Here is a 24,982-nt window from a genome sequence, read left to right on the forward strand (position 1 = left end):
ACCTAATATCTACCTTCTTATACTTAGAGGGTATAATATTATCCCTTTTTATCCTTATAACCCTTATAAATACCCACTTCCACATATTCTCAATATCTATAACCCTCTTACTCCTATTAGTATTTTCAGCTTGTGAGGCAGCTATTGGTCTCGCACTACTGGTCAAAATCTCTGCCACCCACGGCACTGACCATATACAAAACCTTAATCTTCTACAATGCTAAAAATACTCTTATCAACCTTCATACTCATTCCATTAGCCTGATACTCCAAAAAATCCTGAATTTGAATCAACACTACAACCCATAGTTTTCTAGTTAGTGTTTGAAGCCTAACTCTTCTATATCATAACTCAGACCTAGGCTACAACTATAATACTCCTTTTTCACTAGGTTCTTTATCAGGACCACTCCTAATTCTATCATGCTGACTTCTTCCTCTAATAATAATTGCAAGCCAGAATCATCTGGCTCATGAACCCTTAATAAGAAAAAAAAATCTATCTTACTATACTAATTATTCTTCAACTGTCCCTAATTATAGCCTTCACTTCATCAGAGCTAATTATATTCTATATCCTATTCGAAACAAACCTAATCCCTACCCTTATTATTACATAATGAGGAAGCCAAAATGCAGGCCTATATTTCCTCTTCCATACATTAATCGGATCTCTTCCACTTCTAGTTGCCCTCCTTCATCTACACACAAACCTAGGCTCCCATTTTTTTTTCCACAATTAGGATTGCTCAATGTATTTCTCTCCATCCTATTTCCCCTCCCCTGTGTATTCTATTTTTTTTTTCCTTTCACCCTGTCTCTCCTTAAAAATGTTTTGCTTCTGATTACTCCTGCCCCAATCTGACTTCCCTTCTATCATACCCCCTCTTTTCATGTCCCCTTTCCCTTCTACTTTCCCGTAAGATAGATTTCTATATCCAATTAAGTATGCATATTATTCTCCCTTTGGGCCAATTCTATTTAACTAAGGTTTACTCATTCTCCCTCCTTCCCCCATCTTTGCCACTACAATAAAAGATTTCTTGCCTGTTTTATGTGAAATAATTTACCCCTTTCTACCTCTCCCTTTTAGAATATTCCTTTTTCCTTCTTAATTTTATTTTTTAAAATATCTTTTCATGTTCAACTCAACTTTTTGCCTTCTGACTATACTTCTTCTGTCTTAATAATGAGAAAATTTTTATTAGTTACAAATATTATCTTCCTATGTAGGAATGCAAACAGTTTAACCTTAGCACCTTTTGATCTCCCTTTTTTTTTTTTTTTTAAAAAAAACCTTCTTGTGCTTTTCTTGAATCTTGTATTTGAAAGTCAAATTTTCTGTTCAGCTCTAGTCTTTTTTTTTGAAAGTCCTCTGCCTCATTAAATGTTTACTTCCCCCTAAAGTATTATACTTACTTTGGATGGGTAGGTGATTCTTGGTTGTAATTGGTTGAAGTCAAGTACAATTCTGAGCAACAGGAGCATTTCTCATCTCCTCCCTCAATTAACCCTTCAGGGGTGGAGCAAGAAGGAGGAGGGGAAGAGGCAGAAATACAAACAGAATCTCCTGTTAAGCAGTTTATGTCAAGATTAGAAAAAGCATTGGTTGAAGCTAAGAGAGGAGGACAGGATATAAGTGATTTTATATATGCATATCCTGTGATTGAAGATGTTGAATCTGTAGGTCAAAAAAGAAGAAGATATACACCTTTGGATTTGAATAAAATTAAAGATTTGGAAAAAGGTTGTGCCCTTTATGGAGCTACATCAGCTTATGTTAAAATGTTACTAACCCCAAATGACTGGAAATCCATAGCAAGGACATGTTTAGAAACTGGACAAAATCTATTGTGGCTTGTGGAGTTTCATGAATTATGTAAAATCCAAGTCAGATGCAATTTGAAAACAGGAGTTAACACACAATTCATTTTTGAGCACTTAGCTGGTGAAGGTCGGTATGGAGAGAATTCAGAACAGATTAATTATCCCATGACAGTGTATGAGCAAATTGCTAAGGCTGCAATAAAAGCTTGGGGTTCCCTCCCTAGACAGAAAGATTGGGGGGAGGCTTTCACTAAAAGGGAGCAATGTCCCAATGAACCTTTTGCAGATTTTGTGGGACATTTGCAAACTGCTGTCAAAAGAACTATTGGAGAAAAAGCAGCTACAGAAATAATGACCAGACATCTGGCTAAAGAAAATGCCAATGAGATTTGCAAAAGAATTATAAATGGGGATTACACAAAGATGCTCCTTTAGAGGAGATCATAAGATGATGTGCTATAGTGGGAACAAATGCTTTTTACACCCGGACTATGATGAACATGGAAAGACAGGGTCCCTCTTGGCAAAGGACTTCTAGAGAAATTCGTTGATGTTTCCAATGTGGAAAAATTGGACATCTAAGAGCTCAGTGTAAATATGGAGATAGAGTGAGAAAACAGGGTGAAAGAAGACCTAAAACTCCATGTCCAAAATGTCACAAGGGTCTCCACTGGGTCTCCGAATGTAGATTGACCCAGAGAAATGAAAGGTAGGGCCCAGCTTCAGCCCCCCAAGTGGGGCATGATGGCAGCTGAGGTTACATCCAGAGAAATTTAAGGCATGATCAATCATGATGGCAATCAGATGGAAGAAAAGGATTGAAATTAGGAAAAATAGAGTTGTATGCAGTAGACTACTGAGATACTCTGTGGAGAAGTGAAATCTGTTCCTGTTTAGCCTATGGATCCTTTGCCTCCAGGCACAGTAGGCTTGACCATTTCACCTTCTGAGAGTGCTTACAAAACAGTGTCCATCCATACACTGATGTGGGAAACTGGAGAACGTGTAGCTAATATCCCAGTCACTTACACAGGTAGACAACGTGTAATCTATCAACCAGGAGAAGTAGAAGCATCAGGCTTATTGTTACATACCCCTAATAAGCAACCTGGTGATAGTCGCCCAGTGAACAAAATCCAGGAATATATTGGACAGCAGCTGTGACAGCTGACCGACCTATGCTTACTAACTCCTTTGCCCTTTGGAAGATAACATTTTAAGCCCTCCAAACTTTAATGTAGAAGTTGCTACATATTTTATGTCCTGTCTCTGTCTCTTTTTGTTTGCTTGCAATATTTTCTCCCTCATCTTGGAGTTATAGAATTTGGTTATAATATTCTCAGGAAGCAAACAGTGGATTCTTTAGATTTCTATTTTATCTTCTGTAGAATATCAGGGCAGTTTTCTTTGATAATTTCTTGAAAGATGATATGTAGGCTCTTTTATTGATCATGGCTTTCAGATAGTCCAATAATTTTTAAGTGATCTCCCCTGGACATATTTTCCAGATCAGTTATTTTTTCCAATGAGATATTTCATCTTGTTTTCTATTTTTTTATATTCTTTTGATTATTTTTATCATTTCTTGATTTTGAATTAAGTTATGTGCTTCCATTTGCTCAATTCAAATTTTTTGGAAATTATTTTCTTCAGTGATCTTTTTGTACCTCCCTTCCCATTTGGCCAATTTTACTTTTTTAAAGAGCTTTTTTTCCTCCTGCAGTGAGCTTTTGGACCCCTTTTTCCATTTGTTTGATTCTACTTTAGAAATTTTTTTTCTTCAATGTATTTTTGTGCTTCCCTTTCAATTTGGTCAGTTCTGTCTTTCAGAGCATTCCTCTTCTCATTAACTTTTTGCTCTTTTGCCATTTGGTCTCATATGTTTTTAAGATGTTATTTTCTTTAATATTTTTTGCATCTCATTGTTGGTGGAGTTGTGAAAGAATCCAACCATTCTGGAGAGCAATCTGGAATTATGCCCAAAAAGTTATCAAAATGTGCATACCCTTTGACCCAGCCATACTACTACTGGGCTTATACCCCAAGGAACTACTAGAGAAGGGAAAGGGTCCTGTATGTGCCAAAATGTTTGTGGCAGCCCTTTTCATAGTGGCTAGAAGCTGGAAGATGAATGGATGTCCATCAATTGGAGAATGGTTGGGTAAACTATGGTATATGAATGTTATGGAATATTATTGTTCTATAAGAAATGACCAACAGGAGAAATACAGAGAGGCTTGGAGAGACTTACATCAACTGATGCTGAGTGAAACGAGCAGAACCAGAAGATCATTATACACTTCAACAATGATACTGTACGAGGATGTATGCTGATGGAAGTGGATTTCTTCAACATAGAGAAGAACTAATCCAATTCCAATTGATTAAAGACGGACAGAACCAGCTACATCCAGAAAAGGAACACTGGGAAATGAATGTAAACTGTTACTTTTACCTTCTGAATCCAATTCTTCCTGTGCAACAAAAAATTCGGTTCTACACACATATATTGTATCTAAATTATACTGAAATATATTTAACATATATAAGACTGCTTGCCATCTGGGGGAGGGGGTTGGGGGAGGAAGGGAAAAAATCTGAATAGAAGTAAGTGCAAGGGATAATGTTGTAAAAAATTACCCATGCATATGTATTGTCAAAAAATGTTATAATTATAAAATAAAATAAAAAAAAAAATTAAAAAAAAAAATATTTTTTGCATCTCCTTTACCACATTGTTAACTTTTTTCATGATTTTCTTGCATCACTCTCATTTTTCTTCTCAATTTTCCACTTACCTCCCTTACTTGGTTTTCAAAATCCTTTCTGAGCTCTTCCATAGTTTGAGAACAATTCAATTTTGGGGAAATGGGGAAGAAGCTTCAGAAGTTGGAGCTTTGACTTTTTTTTTTTATCTGCTTCTGAGTGTGTGTTTTGATCTTCCTTGTCACCAGAGTACCTTTCTATGTTCAGAATTTTTCAGTTTTTTTGTGTGTTTCTGTTTTCTGTTTCATTGTTATTTTTCCAATTTATTTCTTGACTTCTAAATTTATTAAAGTAGGTGGAAACTCAAACTTCAAGGGTTTTTGGCAGGTGTTTTCAGATACTTCTAGGGATTTGTCAAGATTTAGCTTCTTCCAAAGTGGTGTGTTGCAAGGAAAGGTACGTTTACAATTCTCTTGGCCTGTGCTCTAGTCTATGAGTGACCACAATCACTCTTTCTGCCTTAGAACTATGAGGAGGATCCCAAGGCTTGCTCCTGGTTTGTTGGGGCCACAGCTGTGGTAGCACAGTTTGTGCTAGACTACTGCTCTAATTTCCCCCCAGTGTGACATACTTTTCCTTCTGACTTTTTAAGTTGTCTTTTGTTGAAAAATTATTTCACCACTTCTTTTTGTGGCTTCTGCTTCTCCAGGAAATATTTTATGGCATTATTTAAAGATGTTCCAAATCACTATTGATCGGAGAAATGCAAATTAAGACAACTCTGAGACACCACTACACACCTGTCAGATTGGCTAAGATGACAGGAACACCATCATCTGAAATAATTTCATCATCTGAAAATTGTCTTTCATATCCTTTGACCATTTATCAATTGGAGAATGGCTTGATTTCTTATAAATTAAAGTCAATTCACTGTATATTTTGGAGTTGAGGCCTTTATCAGAACCTTTAACTGTAAAAATGTTTTCCCAATTTGTTACTTCCCTTCTAATTTTGTTTGCATTAGTTTTGTTTGTACAAAAGCTTCTTAATTTGATGTAATCAAAATTTTCTATTTTGTGATCAATATGATCTCTAGTTCTCCTTTGGACACAAATTCCTTCCTCCTCAACAAGCCTGAGAGGTAAACTATCTTATGTTTCTCTAATTTATTTATGATCTTGTTCTTTATGCCTAAATCTTGGACCCATTTTGATCTTTATCTTAGTATGTGGTGTTAAATGTGGGTCCATGCCTAGTTTCATACTAATTTCCAATTTTCCCAGCAGTTTTTGTCAAATAATGAATTCTTATCCCAAAAGTTGAGATCTTTGGGTTTGTCAAACACTAGATTGCTATTTTTATTCACTATCTTGCCCTGTGAACCTAACCTATACCACTGATCAACTAGTCTATTTCTTAGCCAATGCCAAATGGTTTTGGTGACTGATGCTTTATAATATAGTTCTAGATCAGGTACAGCTAGGCCACCTTCATTTGATTTTTTTTTTCATTACTTCCCTTGAAATTCTCAACCTTTTGCTCTTCTATATGAATTTTGTTGTTATTTTTTCTAGGTCATTAAAATAGTTTCTTGGGAGTCTGATTGGTATAGCACTAAATAAATAGATTAGTTTAAGGAATATTGTCATCTTTATTATATTCGCTCGGCCTATCCAAGAGCACTGAATGTCTTTCCAATTATTTAAATCTTACTTTATTGTTGTGGCAAGTGTTTCATAATTTTCCTCATATAATTCCTGACTATTCTTTGGTAGATGGATTCCCAAATACTTTATACTCTCAACATTTGTTTGGAATGGAATTTCTCTTGGTATCTCTTGCTGTTGCATTTTGTTGGTGATATATAAAAATGCTGAGCATTTATGTAGATTTATTTTGTATCCTGCCACTTTGCTAAAATTCTGAATTATTTCTAATAGCTTTTTAGCAGAGTCTTTGGGGTTCTCTAAGTATACCATCATGTCATCTGCAAAGAGTGATAGTTTGATTTCCTCATTTCCTACTCTAATTCCTTGAATCTCTTTCACGGCTCTTATTGCCAAGGCTAGCGTGTCTAGTATTATATTGAATAGTAATGGTGATAGTGGGCAACCTTGTTTCACTCCTGAACCCTTATTTAACTGTACTAATAATTTTTCAATAACTTGCTATCTATAAAATACACAGATGACTCAAATTGAAGACGATAGGGACTTAATTTTCCCCTTCCTCAAAGTCATACAGCTAGGAAATGTTAAGTGTTTGAGGTCACATTCAAAAATACGTCCTCCTGACTTCAGGGCCAGTGTGCTTTCTGCTATTCTATCTTGCTGCCCATTCATTACTTTCATGCCTTACTTTCATGAGGCAAAAGTAACTATCAGCCAGCACCCTAGGCAGCTGCATAATTCTCTCTGACAAATGAAAACCTGCTTCCTTTTCTGTAACTATTTTACTAATGGCACTCAGAGATGGGAGAAGAAAACAGGCACAGGTTTATGACTATCAGGGCCAGAATAGCAAGCTTGTCACTTTCAATCATTCCTAACTGGGAATAGGATCTCCACCAGTATGAGAGTAGTCCTGGGTTCATCAAAAACAGCACCAAGTTACAAGTCAATGCAAGGCTGGCAGATGGAGAATAAAGAGGTGATGGGGAGGGAGAAGGGAAGGAGGCTAGAACTGTGGGATTTCAAGAGTTGGCCCCAACCAAATCACTATCAGCTGTCACTGACTCAGCTGTTTTTCTAATCATGTCAAAAGCAGGAAGCAATCATGGCTAACCATGCTATTGCAAGACCAGAGAGACTCTACATTCAAAAGGGAGAGTTTAGCTATGGTGCAGATGTGAGCTCCGGCCCAACAAAAGAGCTTCATCATATGGGTTGGCATGTCAGTTAAGTAGCAATATGCAATATTCTTTTTCCATTTGTGGGCTTATTTTGCAAACAGGAATGTGAGAGATTAATAGCTCTGGCACCAAGCAGCGACCAGGGATAGAGGAGAGAGTTTTCAATTCTTGGCAGTCAAGAAACCATAATAAACACTAGAGACTTCAAAGAAAAGGTTTGAGCCAATAAGGAAAGACAGTGTGTTCAGGGTCTCTTTCTTGAGATTTTTAGCAGAAAAATAAATAAAACCTCAATAGTTCATTAAAGTAGGAGCTCAAGGCATCATTTCCCTTACTATCCCCTAATAATGGAAATAAAACATTTATGGAAAAGGAAACAAAAGAATTCCCATATAGTTAAGGTAATCAGTAAAAACCATCAAAATAGTAAAGAGTCTAAAAGGCAGATACAAATAATAGTGTCCATGAATTATCAATAGTGAGGTTTTTATTTTTTTTAAATGCTTGCAGCTTACTTAAAATGTTTTTGATATTTATCTTTCTATGTGGGATTTCAGCTACTTTAAAAACCACTGTTTAATGTCTTTTAGAAATAAAATACCATAGGCTTTCCCCCCTGCCTTCATTTCTTCTCACTCTTATGCTTAAAGAATTTCAAAAAAGGAAGAGATCTTCAAATTATCAGATTCAACAACTTCAATTTATAGATGAGGAAACTGAGGTTCAGTGATTCAGCCAAAGTCACTTAGATAGTAAGCATCAGAGATGGGATTTGAATTCTCTGACCCCATACTGGGCAGCACTCCTCAAAAAGTCTTGTTCAGGATTACAGAGCTTGTGAATGGCAGTTAGAATTTGAATCCATGTCCTTTGGTACATAGTGTCATGCACTTTGAACTGAAAGTAGCCTTTCAGGTCATCCAGACCAGCTCTCTCATTTTACAGATGAAGGAACTGACACAGAGTTATAAAAGGACTTGCTATTAAGTATCTCAGTCCACCTGACTCCAACCTTAAGGTCTCATTCACTCTCCTCTGTCTACATGTAATTTAATCCTTTGGAGTTTTAGGATTTTATTAGTTTAAAGCACATGATTTTCTCTCTTCCTAATATATAGAATATTCAGGAAATCGCAGATGTTTTAAAAATGTTAAGAAATAATATGGAAATGTTTTGATTCTCTTTCTTTCTTTTTCTCTCATTAAATTCCAAATAGAATTTTTAAAATATTCACTTAAAAAAAAAAATCTCCTTAGTCATTACTTTTACATACCCATAATAGTTCACTAAACAGCCTTGAAATAGATTTGAAACCTGTCTTGTAAAAAATCCCTTCTAGCCTAAAAAAATTGCATCTGCCCTGGTCACATTTACCAAATCTCATCCTTGTTCAAACTCTGTTTCAGTGACTTGGACATGTCTGTCAAATGGGGACATGGCAGAAATTCTAAAAGATGGGAAAAAGCAGTTGTTGGAAGCTAATACACACTAAATTCATTGCAGGTGGAACACTGAATTGTTGTGGTATTTCTAGATTCAGGTGGGACTTAAATAAGAGAAAATACCAAGTTATTCATGCCCTAGGGGCCCACTACTGGGATTGTACTTCAAAATTAATGACAGCAAGAAAATAATCACTAGTTCATGAATGTTAGTAATAGAATTGTTTGTGAGGACAAAAATCTGGAAAAATTATTTTCTCTCAAATTGTGGAATGGCTTTATGGCAATGAATGCGATGGAATATTAATATACCATGAACAATGATGTCTATAAGGAATTTTGAGAAACATAGGAAAGACTTGTATTAAATGATACAGAATAAAATAAAAATTAGAGCCAAAAGAAATTGTTTATTTTACACAATGTACAATGTAAATAAAATCAGCAATAAAATGGGGTAAAATATAGTAGTCAATGTTAGTATCTTGCCTTCAAAATTAAAAGTAATTAATTACCATGCTCCTCATGTTCTATTTATAATCAATTACAGTTTAGTAGAAGGTTATTACAGGAAATGGAATTTTGGTCTAGATCAGGGATTTTACCCTTTAGCCTAGTAACTGTAGGAAAAAATTTTTTATAATTGCATTTCAATATCATTCATGTTTTTGTAATCCCATGTATTTTATTTATCATTATATTTTACTGTGTTACTTAATTTTTAATTTCCATTTAGTTTTGCCTCAATCAGGCTTCCAAAGGAATCCATGATATACAAAAACATTAAGACCCCTGCTCTAAACAGTTACAAAGAATTTGTTAAGAGGGAGTTGCTATGTCCAAATAAAATGCAACATTGACTTTAAAAAAATCAATTATATATGAAATACTCACTTTCTGAATCAGTAGGTGAACCATTATAGCGACATAGTTTCATCAAACTCACTTTCACTTTTTAAACATGAAAATTTGAAAACAGATTATATTAAGATACTAGATATGTTGGAGCAGAGAGGAAATTTAACATATGTATTTGGGGCAGGATTAGCAAGTATCTTATTTATTTTAAATGGATATTTTTCTAATTATGTATAAAAAATTTTAACATTCATGTTTTTAAAATTTGAATTCTAAATGTTCTTCTTCCCTCCCTCCTCTACCCTCTCCCTAATAGGTTATATATGTGTGATCATACAAAACAAATTTCCATATTAGTTATTAGCCACATTCTTGTAAGGCACTGATGATTTTTCTTTTCTCCTTAGCATATTATTGATACTTTACCTCAGTGATGAACCATCCTTCATCAGCAACTAACGTCAGAGGAGCCACAAATTTGCCTTCCTTGTAATGAAACCTGGTGGGAATTGTTTCTTTTTCATAAATCTTCATGTGTTCTACCAGCTTCAGTTTGTCAGCTACCTGTCAAGGAAACCAAAAAGGTTTTAAATTGTCCCTGGTTGTTTTTAATGAATGGTTGAGGTCTTAAACTGGATGATGATCAAAAATAGTTAATGATGCAAAGGACAAACAAAATTTGTAAAGTATCTAAGAAAATTGTTTCTGTGATTGGGTACAGAAGGCACAATTGAGAAGTAATTGCTCCTTCAGTACCACTCAGTAATAGGGAGCCACTGAATTTTATTGAATAGAGGAATGATATAGTTTAATCTGAACCTTTAGCAAAATCACTTTGGTGGAGGATACAGTGGAGTGAGGGCATACCTGAGACAGGCAGATCCACCAGAACATTATTTCTGGTCTAGATGTGAGCTGCTGAGGGCCTGTACTAGCATGGTAGCAGTGTCAAAAGAGATTGCAAAGGCAAAATCGGCAGGTCTTGACAACAGATTGGATATAGAGAGGTGAGAGGCACTAGGAGGGGAAGGATGACTCCTAGATTGTGATCCTGAGGACTGGGAATTTGCTACAAGAAAGCAAGGAAGAAATTTGAGGTACTTTGGGAAGGGAATCATGAGTTCTGTTTTGGATATATTTAGTTTAATATATTATCTAAACTTCCAGGTTGAGGTGTCTGTAAGGTAGTTGGAGATGCAAGATTGGAAACAGTTTGAGGCAAGATTTGAAAATCATCTTCATAAAGATAGTAATTAAATTCATGGGAACTGATAATGTCACTAAATAAAATAGTAATATAAAGAAAAGAATAGAGGGCCCAGGTGGAAACCTGTGGGACATCTTTGGCTATAGAGTGGATCTGGATAACGATGCAGCAAAGACTGAGAAAAAGTGGTCAGATTGGTAGGAGAAGACTAAGTATGAATGGTGTCTCCAAAAACTATTCAGTGCCTAGCCCAGTGCTTGGCATATACTAGGGGCTTCATAAATATTTGTTGTCTGATTAATTAAGCTTCCAGTGTGTTCCAGGACCTCCACTAGATATTAGTGATACAAGTTCAAAAGGGAGATATTCCTTGCCTCGGAGAGCTTATAATTTAATAGGAGGCTACCACACATATAGGGAAATGGTGAGCAGAAAAGAATTTGGGTCCAGGTAAGTTGTAAGAACCATGAATGGAGATTTCTGCCCATGGTAGGGATAGGAAAGAAATCAAATGAATTCATAGTATATAAGCTTCATTAAAAATCTCTGTTGGAAAACTGCAGAAAATTTAATAAAGCTCCCACAGGAGAGGTTTTATTTTTCGGCTCTTATCAAATAACTCCAGTTTAAATAGAAATTCCTCTATGGCTAAAATGGAAGTTTTCAGTATGCAGTCTCTGACTTTCCTAGGCACACAACATAAAATTCTGACTCATAAGTTCTTGAACTTGTAACTTTTTATGGGTGGAACACAATGCTTTTTGGCAAAGGTGACTGACTTGGTTTTGGATGAAGGTTTATTTATGAATACCTTCGCTTCTATCAATTTTCCAAGGGTGTCGTTAAATCCTCCTTATGCTATTTGGGTTTATGATGGTCTCTGGCTACTAGGCTTTAAGCATTTTTTTCTTGTTGAAATGAAGTTCATAAGATGTGCCAATAGTCATTTTAAAGTGTGTTTTACGATAAGCAATAGTTTTGAGCAACTGCCTGATCCACTTATAAGAGAAACTGCAGCAGGAGATAGAGGAATTGGTAGCAAGGGTCTTGTCTCATTTGGTAAAAAGAAAATAAGGCCTTCTGTCTGAAGAAGATCTAAGAGATGGTCACCCATTTCTTCTTCTTTATCTTATACAGTGTGGCCCACAAGAAGGAAGGTAATTGTGCATCTGTGTTTGTCCTAGCCAAACCATGTTTGGAGAATTGTGTTCACTGCTGAGCACTGAAGGGCCTTCAGAAGGGCACTTAAAAAGAATAATGAGGGCTGATAACAATAATAATAATAATGAGGAGGAGGAGAAATATTTATATGTAGTGCTTTGAGATTTTCAAAAAGTTTTACAAATTTCATCTCATTTGATCCTCACAACCACCCTGAGAGGTAGGTAGGAAACTGAAAGCAATTTGTCCAGGGTCACATGCTAATACATGATTGAGGTTGGATTTGAACCCAGGTCTTCCTAATTTCTGTTCTCATGCTTAAAAAAGTTAAAGAAGAGGGTCATCGCCAAGCATCTTTTTGTCCCGCCGCTGGACTTTAGTAACTCAAACCTGTAAAAATTCCCCACAAATGCCTCAGCATTTCTGATGTTTCAGCAAGCCTTAAGCAGTCCATAGTGTCTGCTTCAGTCGCCTTCATGGCCTGGCCAGTGGAACAAAGTTCATTCTGCTGTGGGAAATTCCTACATACTTGAGGTAAAAATCCCCTAAACTCCCAACTGGTTTGATGCCTATTGGTTACCCTTAAAATGGTTCAGTCTGTCTGCTGAGATAGTTTACTTAGATGTAGCTGCTGTGCACGGTACAGCTTCTTGGAGCCACAAGTGAGAGTTGGGTGCTAGGTGGACACTAAAATTCCTCCAATGACATTCTTTATATAAAGCTTCTTAAAGTCAAGGTTGATACTCCATATATGGAATTTTGTAACTGAATGTGGGGATTGCGAAATTAGGATTTAATATCAGCAACTATGTGATTTGTCTATCTACTTTACATACATATACATCCAGGGTCATATACAAATTTCTCGGGTAAAAAGGTGTCACAAGTAAAAGAAATTTAAGAAGGCCTGCTTTATACCACTGTCCATGAAACCCTAAAATGCCTTTCTTTAGTTGGGGGTACCATTCCTCAACTGCTGACATAAAATCAGTCAGTCCTGTAAATGAATCCATTCTCATTATTTTAAAATAGTACTGGCTAAAATAATTGTATTAATATAATATTTATATATATATAATAGGAGCAAAAATGTAGATAGTCTAGCCCACAGAATCATAGGATCTCAAAATTCAAGGAGATCTCAGAGATTATTTGGTTATATCCATTCCTGAATATCCTGGTTAAGTGGTCATCGAGGAACTACTTGAAGACTTCCCTCAGCTCAATATCACCTCCCCAAGCAGCCCACTCTACTTCTGGATAGCATGAATGAAGTTTTTCTTCATATTAAATCAAAATTTGCTTCCTTCCAACTTCCATTCATTATGTCTAGTTCTATTCTTTCTGGTTTTAAACCAAATAAGTCTAATCTGTCTTTTATATTACGGCTTTCACCTACTTTAAAATAGTATTCATGCTCATCTTTCACCTTGCCCAAATCTTTTTTTCTCTAGGCAGAATATTCAGATTTCCTATCGTAACACACACACACACACACACACACACACACACACACACACACACACAAAATGGGCTGGTTTGACTATTGTACATCAATACTGAATAGAGCATGAAGCTAACTTAAATGACTCCTGTTTCTTATACAGATACCAATTCAGTTTCAAGGCTAATCCTTGAGACATAATCCACATGCCTCTCCCTCTGCCCCTAAACACTTTCAGAAATGATGAAAGTTAAATAGTAAAAAATAATCCCTCTGCAACTCCTCCTGTTATCACCAGTACAATATTTCTTGCCTCTGTATGTTTCCCAGGAACAGGCCAAAGGCTCACAACAGAACCCCGGTCCTTCATTTGCAGCAGATCACTCAGGTTAATGTATTCCTTCAGCTCAATCACTTTGTCCATCCAGAAAATATCAGTCATTCCATGATCAGAGAAGAAAATGACATTTAGGGTATCTTGCAGCCCCTTATCCTGTTGAATTGATGGAGACAATAGTTATAATCAGAAGAGAAAGATTTCCCTCCTTGAAATCCTGTAAGTTTTTTTTAAACAGCAAATTAAATGAGAAAGAGAATTCTGCCTTTATGGTCTATTGATTTATAGGAGACAAATTAATTTCTCCTACAAGCTTTTCCAAATTCTAAATTCTGGGGTATTACTAATCTATGCCATTCATTTAAAAAACAAATCTTAAAAAACAATCTTAAAAAAAACAAATAAGGTAGGGACAGCAAGGTGGTGCAGTGGATAGAGCACCAGCCTTAAAGTCAGGAGGACCTGAGTTCAAATCTGGCCTCAGACACTTAAGACTTCCTAGCTGTGTGACCCTGGGCAAGTCACTTAACCCCAACTGCCTCAGCAAAAAAACAAAAAACCAAAAAACCAAATAAGGTCGCCTATTGATTCACAGATAAAAATCATTCATGCTAACATTCTGAAATGGAAGCACAGATCTGAGGCCAATTACAAGTGATTCTCAAAGTGTCCAAGGACTCTCAAGAGGTTCCTGGGGTGCTTTTAGGAACTCTAAAAGGTCAAAATTATTTTCATAAAAATACGAAGGCATCTTAATTTCTAAAATGGTAAATATCAACAGATATATCCCATATAAAATCTTTTTGGGGTCCTCAATAATGTTTGAGCATAAAATTAAAATAACTAATATAGAAATGTTTTATATGGCTACACATGTACAACTTATTTAAAATTGCTTGCCTTCTCAATGAGGAGGGAGTGGTGGGAGGAAAAAAAGGAGAAAATTTGGAATCAACATTTTAAAAAAAATTTCTTGAAGATTTGTACATGTACTTGGAAAAATACTTAAGAATTAAAAATAAAAATAAAAAAAAAAATAAAGTCTGCATGTGGTGTACTAAAAAAAAGTATAAAATGATCTTTAGGCCAAAAAGTTTTAGATGCTTTTCCCTATCCTCCTTAATGCCTTCCCTCTACTATCTCCTCACTTATCCTATATAATATACATACTTTATATATATATATATATATATATATATATATATATATATATATATGTAGGTATATTTTTATGTATGTATCTAGACATATGTATATATTATATACATATGTATGTATATTATATATGTAACATATAATAATATATATTATAAATGATATATAATAATACATATTATATATCATATATTTATATATACTGTATGTCTTTTGCCCCACGCCTACCCTTTTTTATATCCCTGCTACTTAGCACTATGCATGGCACTATTAAATAAATGTTTATTGACTGACTGACAATTTTGATGGAATTTGAAACCAGATCTCTCAGTGAAGTCTTAAAATAAGGCAGCTCAAACTCACATCAATATCATGACCATGACTAGATATCAATATCCTTTTGAGACCCAGTTGAGGGATAGCATGCAACCCACCAGCATGCACATGCTGGCTTTTGTTGCTTTTACACTTACCATATGGGAGCTAATAGTAAGAGGGCCTGTCTTGAAGAAGTGGGACAGTCAAGAAGACAAAAGAAAGAATATGGAGAGAGAAAGGCAGGACAGCAGACACATTTTTCAATTGTTTTAGGTCACCTGGATCCACTTGAGCATATGTTGTAGGACGGTATCCACAGCTCTAAGAGCATTTTTCCTCTGAGTTGATAAAGGACCATGATGATGCCCTTCTACATCAAGGCGTTCATAATAAATAGCAGCCAGATCTGTTCTGCCACTCCTAGAGTTGCAATAGAAAAAGAAAGATGAAGCTTCTATGTATTCAATTGCTTTTTTCATTTATTTCTTTAGGGTGAACTAGTGCTTTAAAAATTCCATTCAAGATTTTGGATGTTTTATTTTTGAATATAGAGCATTCTATATTCTTCACTGGTTAAGTCTTTGGCAAAGTTTGCGGAACTGAAAATTTTCAGATATGGACCTAGTGGCAAACTTTTATTGATAGGATGCAGCTTTTAGGAGAAATATAGCAGAATTACTGCTTTATGATCCTGGGCAAATCATTTAACTTCTAGCTACCTCAGTTTCCTCATCTGTGAAATGGGGATAGTACCTATCTCCCAGGGTTGTTATGAGAATTGAATGAAGTAATATTGGTAAAGTGCTTAGCAAAGTGTTGGCACTTAATAGGCATTTAATAAATACTTATTCTCTACCCTCCCCTCCAACTCAAGGTCCCCCTCTTTATCCAGTCCACTATCCATTGGAATTATCTTCCAGAAATCAGTTTCCTCTACTGTAAATAAAGGGATTGGAGTAGATAGCCTTTGAGATCTCTTCTAATACAAAAAAGCAAAGGGACTTAGAAAAGATAACAGGGTGTTCATTGTACTGGGGATTATTCTTTGGTAAGCAGGTTCAAGGAGCTTGAATATTTAATGGAATATACATATGTATATGTATGTGTGTATATGTGTACATGTATATATATATACACACACACACATATACACACATACACACACATATACATATATATTAAATCAAGTTTGTGGAAGTGAGCATGAGAAAGTCATAGGAATAAGGAAAAACTTGTATAAACTGATGCAAAATAAGCAGTCAGGAGAACAGTATGTACTAATTATTACATTAATGAAAATGAAAGAAATGATAACGTTAACAATTGCTGTTGATATCTTTTGTTTTTAATATCACTCATATTACATTATAGATAAAGGTTCACATTCAAGGTTCCTAACCTTTACAAAGAAATTCAGAGTTCTCTTCTCTTTTCTTCTGGAACCTTAATCATGGTAATTTAGACAAATTGAATGATGAGGAATTGACATGACTAAGATAGCCTTAGATTTCTATCTAAAGATAGAAATGAAGTTCTATTTAAAGTGAAAGTTTATCTCTTTTGGTCTAAATTGAAGCCACAGCTTTTTTTTTTCTTTTTTTTTTTTTTTTTTTTTTTTTTTTTTTTTTTTTTATTATATATATATATATATTTTATAATATTATCCCTTGTATTCATTTTTCCAAATTACCCCCCCTCCCTTATTCCCTCCCCCCGACGACAGGCAATACCATACATTTTACATGTGTTACAATATAGTCTAAGTACAATACATGTGTGTGAATATCATTTTCTTGTTGCACAATAAACATTAGAATCCGAAGGTATATGCAACCTGGGCAGACAGATATTAGTGCTAACAATTTACATTCCCCTCCCAGTGTTTCTTCTCTGGGTGTATCTACCTCTGTCCATCATTGATCAACTGGAAGTGAGTTGGATCTTCTTTATGTTGAAGATTTCCACTTCCATCAGAATACATCCTCATACAGTATCGTTGTTGAAGTATACAGTGATCTTCTGGTTCTGCTCATTTCACTCAGCATCAGTTGATTTAAGTCTCTCCAACCCTCTCTGTATTCCTCCTGCTGGTCATTTCTTACTGAGCAATAATATTCCATAACTTTCATATACCACAATTTACCCAACCATTCTCCAACTGATGGACATCCATTCATCTTCCAGTTTCTAGCTACAACAAAAAGAGCTGCCACAAACATTTTGGCACATATATGTCTCTTTCCGCTCTTTAGTATTTCTTTGGGATATAATCCCAGTAGTAGCGCTGCTGGGTCAAAGGGTATGCACAGTTTGATAACTTTTTGGGCATAATTCCAGATTGCTCTCCAGAATGGCTGGATTCTTTCACAACTCCACCAGCAATGTATTAGTGTCCCAATTTCCCCACATCCCCTCCAACATTTGTCATTATTTGTTCCTGTCATCTTAGCCAATCTGACAGGTGTGTAGTGGTATCTCAGAGTGGTCTTAATTTGCATTTCTCTGATCAGTAGTGATTTGGAACACTCTTTCATGTGAGTGGATATAGTTTCAATTTCTTCCTCTGAGAATTGTCTGTTCATATCCTTTGACCATTTATCAATTGGAGAATGGTTTGGTTTCTTATAAATTATGGTCAGTTCTCTATATATTTTGGAAATGAGACCTTTGTCAGAACCTTTGTTTTTAAAAATATTTTCCCAATTTGTTACTTCCCTTCTAATCTTGTTTGCATTAGTATTATTTGTACAGAAACTTTTTAGTTTGATGTAATCAAAATCTTCTATTTTGTGATCAATAATGATCTCTAGTTCTCCTCTGGTCATAAATTCCTTCCTCCTCCACAAGTCTGAGAGGTAGATTATCCTCTGTTCCTCTAATCTATTTATTATCTCCCTCTTTATGCCTAAATCATGGACCCATTTTGATCTTATCTTGGTATATGGTGTTAAGTGTGGATCCATATCTAATTTCTGCCATACTAATTTCCAGTTTTCCCAACAGTTTTTTCCGAATAATGAATTTTTATCCCTAATGTTGGAATCTTTGGGTTTGTCAAAGATTAGATTGCTATAGATGTACCCTTTTTTGTCCTTTGTATCTAATCTGTTCCACTGATCTACCGGTCTATTTCTTAGCCAATACCAAATGGTTTTGGTGACTGCTGCTATATAATATAGCTTTAGATCAGGTACACTTAGACCACCTTCCTCTGAGTTTTTTTTCATTAGTTCCCTTGCAATTCTTGACCTTTTATTCTTCCATATGAATTTTGTTGTTATTTTTTCTAGGTCATTAAAATAGTTTCTTGGGAGTCTGATTGGTATAGCACTAAATAAATAGATTAGTTTGGGGAGTATTGTCATCTTTATTATATTCGCTCGGCCTATCCAAGAGCACTGAATGTCTTTCCAATTATTTAAATCTGATTTTATTTTTGTGGCAAGTGTTTTGTAATTTTTCTCATATAATTCCTGACTTTTCTTTGGTAGATGGATTCCCAAATATTTTATACTCTCAACATTTGTTTGGAATGGAATTTCTCTTTGTATCTCTTGCTGTTGCATTTTGTTAGTGATATATAAAAATGCCGAGGATTTATGTGGATTTATTTTGTATCCTGCCACTTTGCTGAAATTTTGAATTATTTCTAGTAGCTTTTTAGCAGAGTCTTTGGGGTTCTCTAAGTATACCATCATGTCATCTGCAAAAAGTGATAGTTTAATTTCCTCATTTCCTACTCTAATTCCTTGAATCTCTTTCTCGGCTCTTATTGCTGAGGCTAGCGTTTCTAGTACTATATTGAATAGTAATGGTGATAGTGGGCAACCTTGTTTCACTCCTGATCTTACTGGGAAAGGTTGCAGTTTATTTCTATTGCATATTATGCTTACTGACGGTCTTAAATATATACTCCTGATTATTCTAAGGAATAATCCGTTTATTCCTATACTCTCAAGAGTTTTTAGTAGGAATGGATGTTGGATTTTGTCAAATGCTTTTTCTGCATCTATTGAGATGATCATATGGTTCTTATTAATTTGATTATTAATATGGTCAATTATATTAATAGTTTTCCTAATATTAAACCAGCCCTGCATTCCTGGAATAAATCCTACTTGATCATAGTGTATTATCTTGGAGATGATTTTCTGAAGTCTTTTTGCTAATATCTTATTTAAGATTTTAGCATCAATATTCATTAAGGAGATTGGTCTATAATTTTCTTTCTCAGTTTTCGATCTACCAGGTTTAGGTATCAGTACCATGTCTGTGTCATAAAAGGAATTTGGTAGGACTCCTTCATCCCCTATTTTTTCAAATAATTTATATAACATTGGGGCTAATTGTTCTTTAAATGTTTGGTAGAATTCACATGTGAATCCATCTGGCCCTGGGGATTTTTTCCTGGGGAGTTGATTAATAGCTTGTTCTATTTCTTTTTCTGAAATGGGACTATTTAAGCAATTTATCTCCTCCTCTGTTAATCTAGGGAGCCTATATTTTTGGAGGAAGTCATCCATTTCACTTAAGTTATCAAATTTATTGGCATAAAGTTGGGCAAAGTAACTCCTTATTATTTCTCTAATTTCCTCTTCATTGGTGGAAAGATCCCCCTTTTCATTTGTAAGACTATCAATTTGATTTTCCTCTTTCTTTTTTTTGATCAAATTTACCAAAGGTTTATCTATTTTATTGGCTTTTTCATAAAACCAACTCTTGGTTTTATTTATTAATTCAATAGTTTTTTTACTTTCAATTTTATTGATTTCTCCTTTTAATTTTTGTATTTCGAGTTTAATTTTTGGTTGGGGGTTTATAATTTGGTCTTTTTCTAGCCTTTTAAGTTGTAAGCCCAATTCGTTAATCTTCTCTTTCTCAATTTTCTTCAAATAAGCCTCTAAAGATATAAAATTTCCCCTTATTACCGCTTTAGCTGCATCCCAAAGATTTTGATATGATGTCTCATCATTATCATTATCTTGGGTGAAATTGTTAATTGTTTCTATAATTTGCTCTTTCACCCAGTCATTCTTTAAGATGAGATTATTCAGTTTCCAATTACTTTTTGGTCTATTTACCCCTAACTTTTTACTGAATGTAGCTTTTATTGCATTGTGATCTGAGAAGAAGGCATTTATTATTTCTGCCTTCCTACATTTAATTTTGAGATCTTTATGTCCTAGTATATGGTCAATTTTTGTATAGGACCCATGAACTGCTGAGAAGAAAGTATATTCCTTCCTATTGCCATTCAGTTTTCTCCAAAGGTCTATCATACCTAGTTTTTCTAATGTTCTATTTACTTTTTTAATTTCTTTCTTGTTTGTTTTGTGGTTTGATTTGTCTAAATCTGAGAGTGCAAGGTTGAGATCTCCCACTATTATAGTTTTACTGTCTATTTCTTCTTGCAGTTCTCTTAACTTTTCCTTTAGAAAGTTAGATGCTATACCACTTGGTGCATATATGTTTAGTATTGATATGGCTTCATTATTTATGCTACCTTTCAGCAGGATATAGTTTCCTTCCTTATCTTTTTTAACGAGATCTACTTCTGCTTTTGCTTGATCTGAGATAAGGATAGCTACCCCTGCTTTTTTGGCTTTACCTGAAGCATAATAGGCTCTGTTCCAACCTTTTACCTTTACTCTGTATGTATCTCCCTGCTTTAAGTGTGTTTCCTGTAGGCAACATATTGTAGGGTTCTGCTTTTTGATCCAATCTACTATCCGTCTCCGTTTGATGGGATCGTTCATCCCATTTACATTTACAGTTAAAATTACTAATTCTGTATTTCCTGCCATCGTATTATCCCCAGATTATGCTTTTTTCCCTTGACCCCCCTGATCCCCCTCCCCGATATTTAATTTACAGACCCCCCTTGTGACGCGCAACCCTCCCTCTTTTTTTTTTTTTTTTTTTTTAGGATCCCTCCCCCCTCCCTCCAAGTCCCTTCACTTATTCCCCTTTTCCTTTTCCCTTTTCCTCTCCCCCCTTTTAATGAGGTGAGAGAAAATTCTCTGAAAAACAAATATGTTAATTATTTACTCTTTGAGCCTCTTCTGATGAGAGTAAGATTCACACAATGATTCTCCCCCTCACTAAGTTCCCTCAGATATGGTGTATTTTCTATGTCTCTTCCTGGGATGTAGTTTCCCTCTTTTTATCACTCCTTCCCCTTTTTCTGAACCGACCTCCTTCCCTTTACTACACCCCCCTTTTTTTCTTTTATATCAGTAAAATCAAATTATCCTTGAGTATTTTTTATATACCCACAACAGAGTTACAGTTCTCAAGGGTTCTGTGTACCTTTTTCTGTTTCTCTTCAGTCTTGTGGATGTAGATCAAATTTTTTGTTTAAGTCTGGTTTTTTTCTTAGAAACATATAGAATTCCTCTGTTTCATTGAATGACCATCTTCTTCCGTGGAAAAAGATGCTAAACTTAGCTGGGTAGTTCATTCTTGGTTGCAGTCCTTGATCTTTTGCCTTACGGAATATCAGGTTCCAGGCCCTTCTATCTTTTAATGTGGAGGCAGCCAGATCTTGGGTGACCCTTATTGTGGCACCTTGGTATTTAAATTGTTTTTTTCTAGCTGCTTGCAGGATTTTCTCCTTTGTGTGGTAATTCTGCAGCTTAGCCACAATATTCCGTGGTGTTCTTTTTTTAGGGTCTATTTCAGAAGGAGTTCGATGAATTCTTTCCACATCTACTTTCCCTTCTGTTTCTATTATCTCTGGACAGTTCTCTTTGATAATTTCCTGTAAAATAGAATCTAGGCTCTTTTTTTGGTCATAGTTTTCTGGAAGTCCAATAATCCGCAGATTATCTCTCCTAGATCTATTTTCCAGGTCTATAGATTTTCCCAGTAAGTATTTGACGTTGTTCTCCAGCTTCTCATTTTTTTTGTTTTGTTTGACTGATTCTTGGGTTCTCTGTGAATCATTCATTTCTATTTGTTCCATCCTGACTTTTAAGGAGTTATTTTCTTCTTTCACAGTTTTTAGTTCTTTTTGTAAATGCCCAATTTCGTTTTTAAATGAATTATTTTGCTCTATTGAATTTTTTTCCATTTCCCTAATTTTTTTTTTTTGAGAATTATTTTCTTTTTCCAATTCAGAAATTCTATTTTCTTGAGACTTTTTTATCTTTTCCAATTCAGAAATCCTACTTTCCTGTGTTTTTTTAACCTTTTCTAATTCACTAATTTTGTTTCCCTGCATCTCCTGTGAATTCTTTATTTTTTCCAACTCCAATTTCAGGACGTTGTTATTCTCTATCATAACTTCCCTTTCCTTGCCCCATTTTTCTTCAATCTCCCTTAATTTCTTAAGAGCTTCTTCTAGGAGAGAGTTATGTGATGGGGGGCAGGAATCGTTCCCCTTTAGGTTGTTATCTTCTGAATCTTTGCTGTCAACTTCCTCGGGGTTGGATACCCGCTCTTTCTCTGTATAGAAGGAATCTATAGTTTTTCTAGCTTTTTTGCTCATACTTAAAAAATGTTTTGGGGTCTGTCCCTGGGGTAGGAAATTATTTACTTCTTTACCAGCTTCCTCCCAGACCGGATGGATGCAGCGGCCCCTGCGCCCGCGCTAAGAGAGAGCTCTGGGAGAGAGTTCCCCACCCCCTCCCTGAAAGTGCCTCAGAGGTGATTAGCACTGCTGTGCTTTGAGGGCGTAGAATAGTGAAGACAGCAAGAAGCTCAGCCTATGTCCGGGTGGGGAGTGGATGTCTGCAGCAGGTGACGTGAGAAGCCCCTGCGCTCAAGCTGGAAGTGTCTGCCAGAAACCGCGGTCCCTAGTTCAAAGGTTCCGCTTCTCTGGGACTTCCTGGAGCTGAGTTCCACTCCCTCCAGCTAAGCTAGGCCGTGTGTGTTGCCTTGGGCCGTATCCACCCACTTGTCAGTCTCTTAACTATTCTCAGGAGGTAGCTGAGGCCACACCCCCTGGTGCCGAGTCTGCCCCAGGGTGGGGGGGGGGGGGAAATCTAATCTGAGTTTTAAAATATTTTGGCTTTCTCTTCTGAACTGCTAAATAATTAGCAGAGAAGAGCTAACAGCCTGTGCCAGATTCCTTTACCTCAGTGGCTTCTCTGATCCCAGAGCCCCTCCCAGCGCAATGGGCGCAGTGTGCCCCTACCCCACCGTCTGTGCTGGTCTTTCTTATTCCTCCCCTGAGAACTGACCTTTCCTGTTGAAACTCCAGATTCTCTTCAGCTGGTAAGTCGTGCTTCCAGTCCTTGTGGTATCTATCAGTCCTGAGCTAATTTTGAGACTTAATTTATCTAATTGGTTGTGAGGGAGTGAGGACGTTCACTGAGTAGTGTGTTTCTTCTCCGCCATCTTGGCTCTTTTTTTTTTTTCTTTTTTGCTAGAGATTTAGGAAATCATGACTATGAAATGTTTCATACCCTGTCAGTTATTGTGTGAACTGATTTTGCTTAACTGTTTTCCTTTGTCACAAAGGAAGGCTCATTTAATGATAAAGCAGAGAAGTAATTAGAGATGACTTTGATACAAAAAGAAAAAGGCTCAGTATAACACTCTTAAAAGTAAAACAAAATGGGGGGGGGGGCATCTAGGTGGTGCAGTGGATAGAGCACCAGCCCTGAATTCAGGAGGACCCAAATTCAAATGTGATCTCAGACACTTAACCCTTCCTAGCTCTGTGACCCTGGGCAAGTCACTTAACCCCAGCCTCAGGAAAAAAAACAAAACAAAACAAAACAAAAAAACAAACAAAATTAGGATTATATGTTATTTTGCCAAAAGGATCTTCTCATGGCATGGAAGTACACCTGGTTTCTTGAAAGCTATTTTAGTAAAGTGCAAGCTTTGAGAGGATCTAGTAAGCTGAAAAGCCTTTGAGTAGAAGTTCTGGGAGTGAGTTACATGGATAATTATATATGATAATTATATGGACAAATTATATGGACAAAGAGACTTGCCCCCAAAAGGACTAGTCAACATATCATGAATTCTTAGGCCACAACAACTCAAATTAAAATGTCTGCTAAGATAAGGAGAGATTTTGCTTTTCATTAGTGGACAGAATCGATCCTGACAAAACTATGTGTTCTTCAAGTGTTGAAATATGCCATTTGGTGCCTCTAATAATAAGCATTTATGAAATAATTTGCAAGGTTTTTCCCTGATTTCATGCAAGTTCTATTTAAAGTGAAAGTTTACTTGCTTTTGGTCTAGATAGATTGAAAGCAGATGCCTAGAAAGAACAGATGTCAGTATGCCAATTTTGAGTTAATCAATTAATGAATAATCAGTCAATCAATCAGCACTTAAGCTTCCATCAAATGCCAAGAACTGTTTGAGGCTCTGGGGAATCCAAAGACAGCAGTCTCTGTACTCTGGAAGCTTTCCATTCTTGCAGGAGATAAAATCTGCATATCAATCAACAAGCATTTATTAAGCTCTTAATGTGTGCCAGGAACCAGTCTTCACTGGCTGTGACCAATATTTGGGGCGTTCTCCTTCATTTCTGCCTCCAAGGTACCCTGATTTCCAGCAAGTCCCACCAAAATCATGTCTTCTACGTGTTTTCCTTTAGTTCTAATGTGTCTCCTCTATTGTTATCTCGAATTTGTTACACATACACACACACACACACACACACACACACACACACACACTATCTTATTTATACACAGTTCTGTTCAT

At 35.8% G+C, this 24,982-nt stretch overlaps 1 protein-coding gene across 2 annotated transcripts in view; it reads right to left on the reverse strand.

Moving 5' to 3' along the window:
• ENPP6 (ectonucleotide pyrophosphatase/phosphodiesterase 6) overlaps window positions 1-24,982 on the reverse strand; it is a 133,162-nt gene that overhangs the window by 17,726 nt on the left and 90,454 nt on the right. For both annotated transcript variants that reach the window (XM_074275047.1, XM_074275046.1), the window contains exons 4-6: window positions 15,589-15,730; window positions 13,814-13,993; window positions 10,115-10,252 (exon numbers count right to left, since the gene is read on the reverse strand). In XM_074275047.1, the coding sequence (XP_074131148.1) occupies window positions 10,115-10,252; window positions 13,814-13,993; window positions 15,589-15,730 (460 nt within the window). The remainder of the gene's footprint in view (window positions 1-10,114; window positions 10,253-13,813; window positions 13,994-15,588; window positions 15,731-24,982) is intronic.

Source organism: Sminthopsis crassicaudata, chromosome 6 (genome assembly GCF_048593235.1).
Source record: "Sminthopsis crassicaudata isolate SCR6 chromosome 6, ASM4859323v1, whole genome shotgun sequence".
Lineage (NCBI taxonomy): Eukaryota > Metazoa > Chordata > Mammalia > Dasyuromorphia > Dasyuridae > Sminthopsis > Sminthopsis crassicaudata.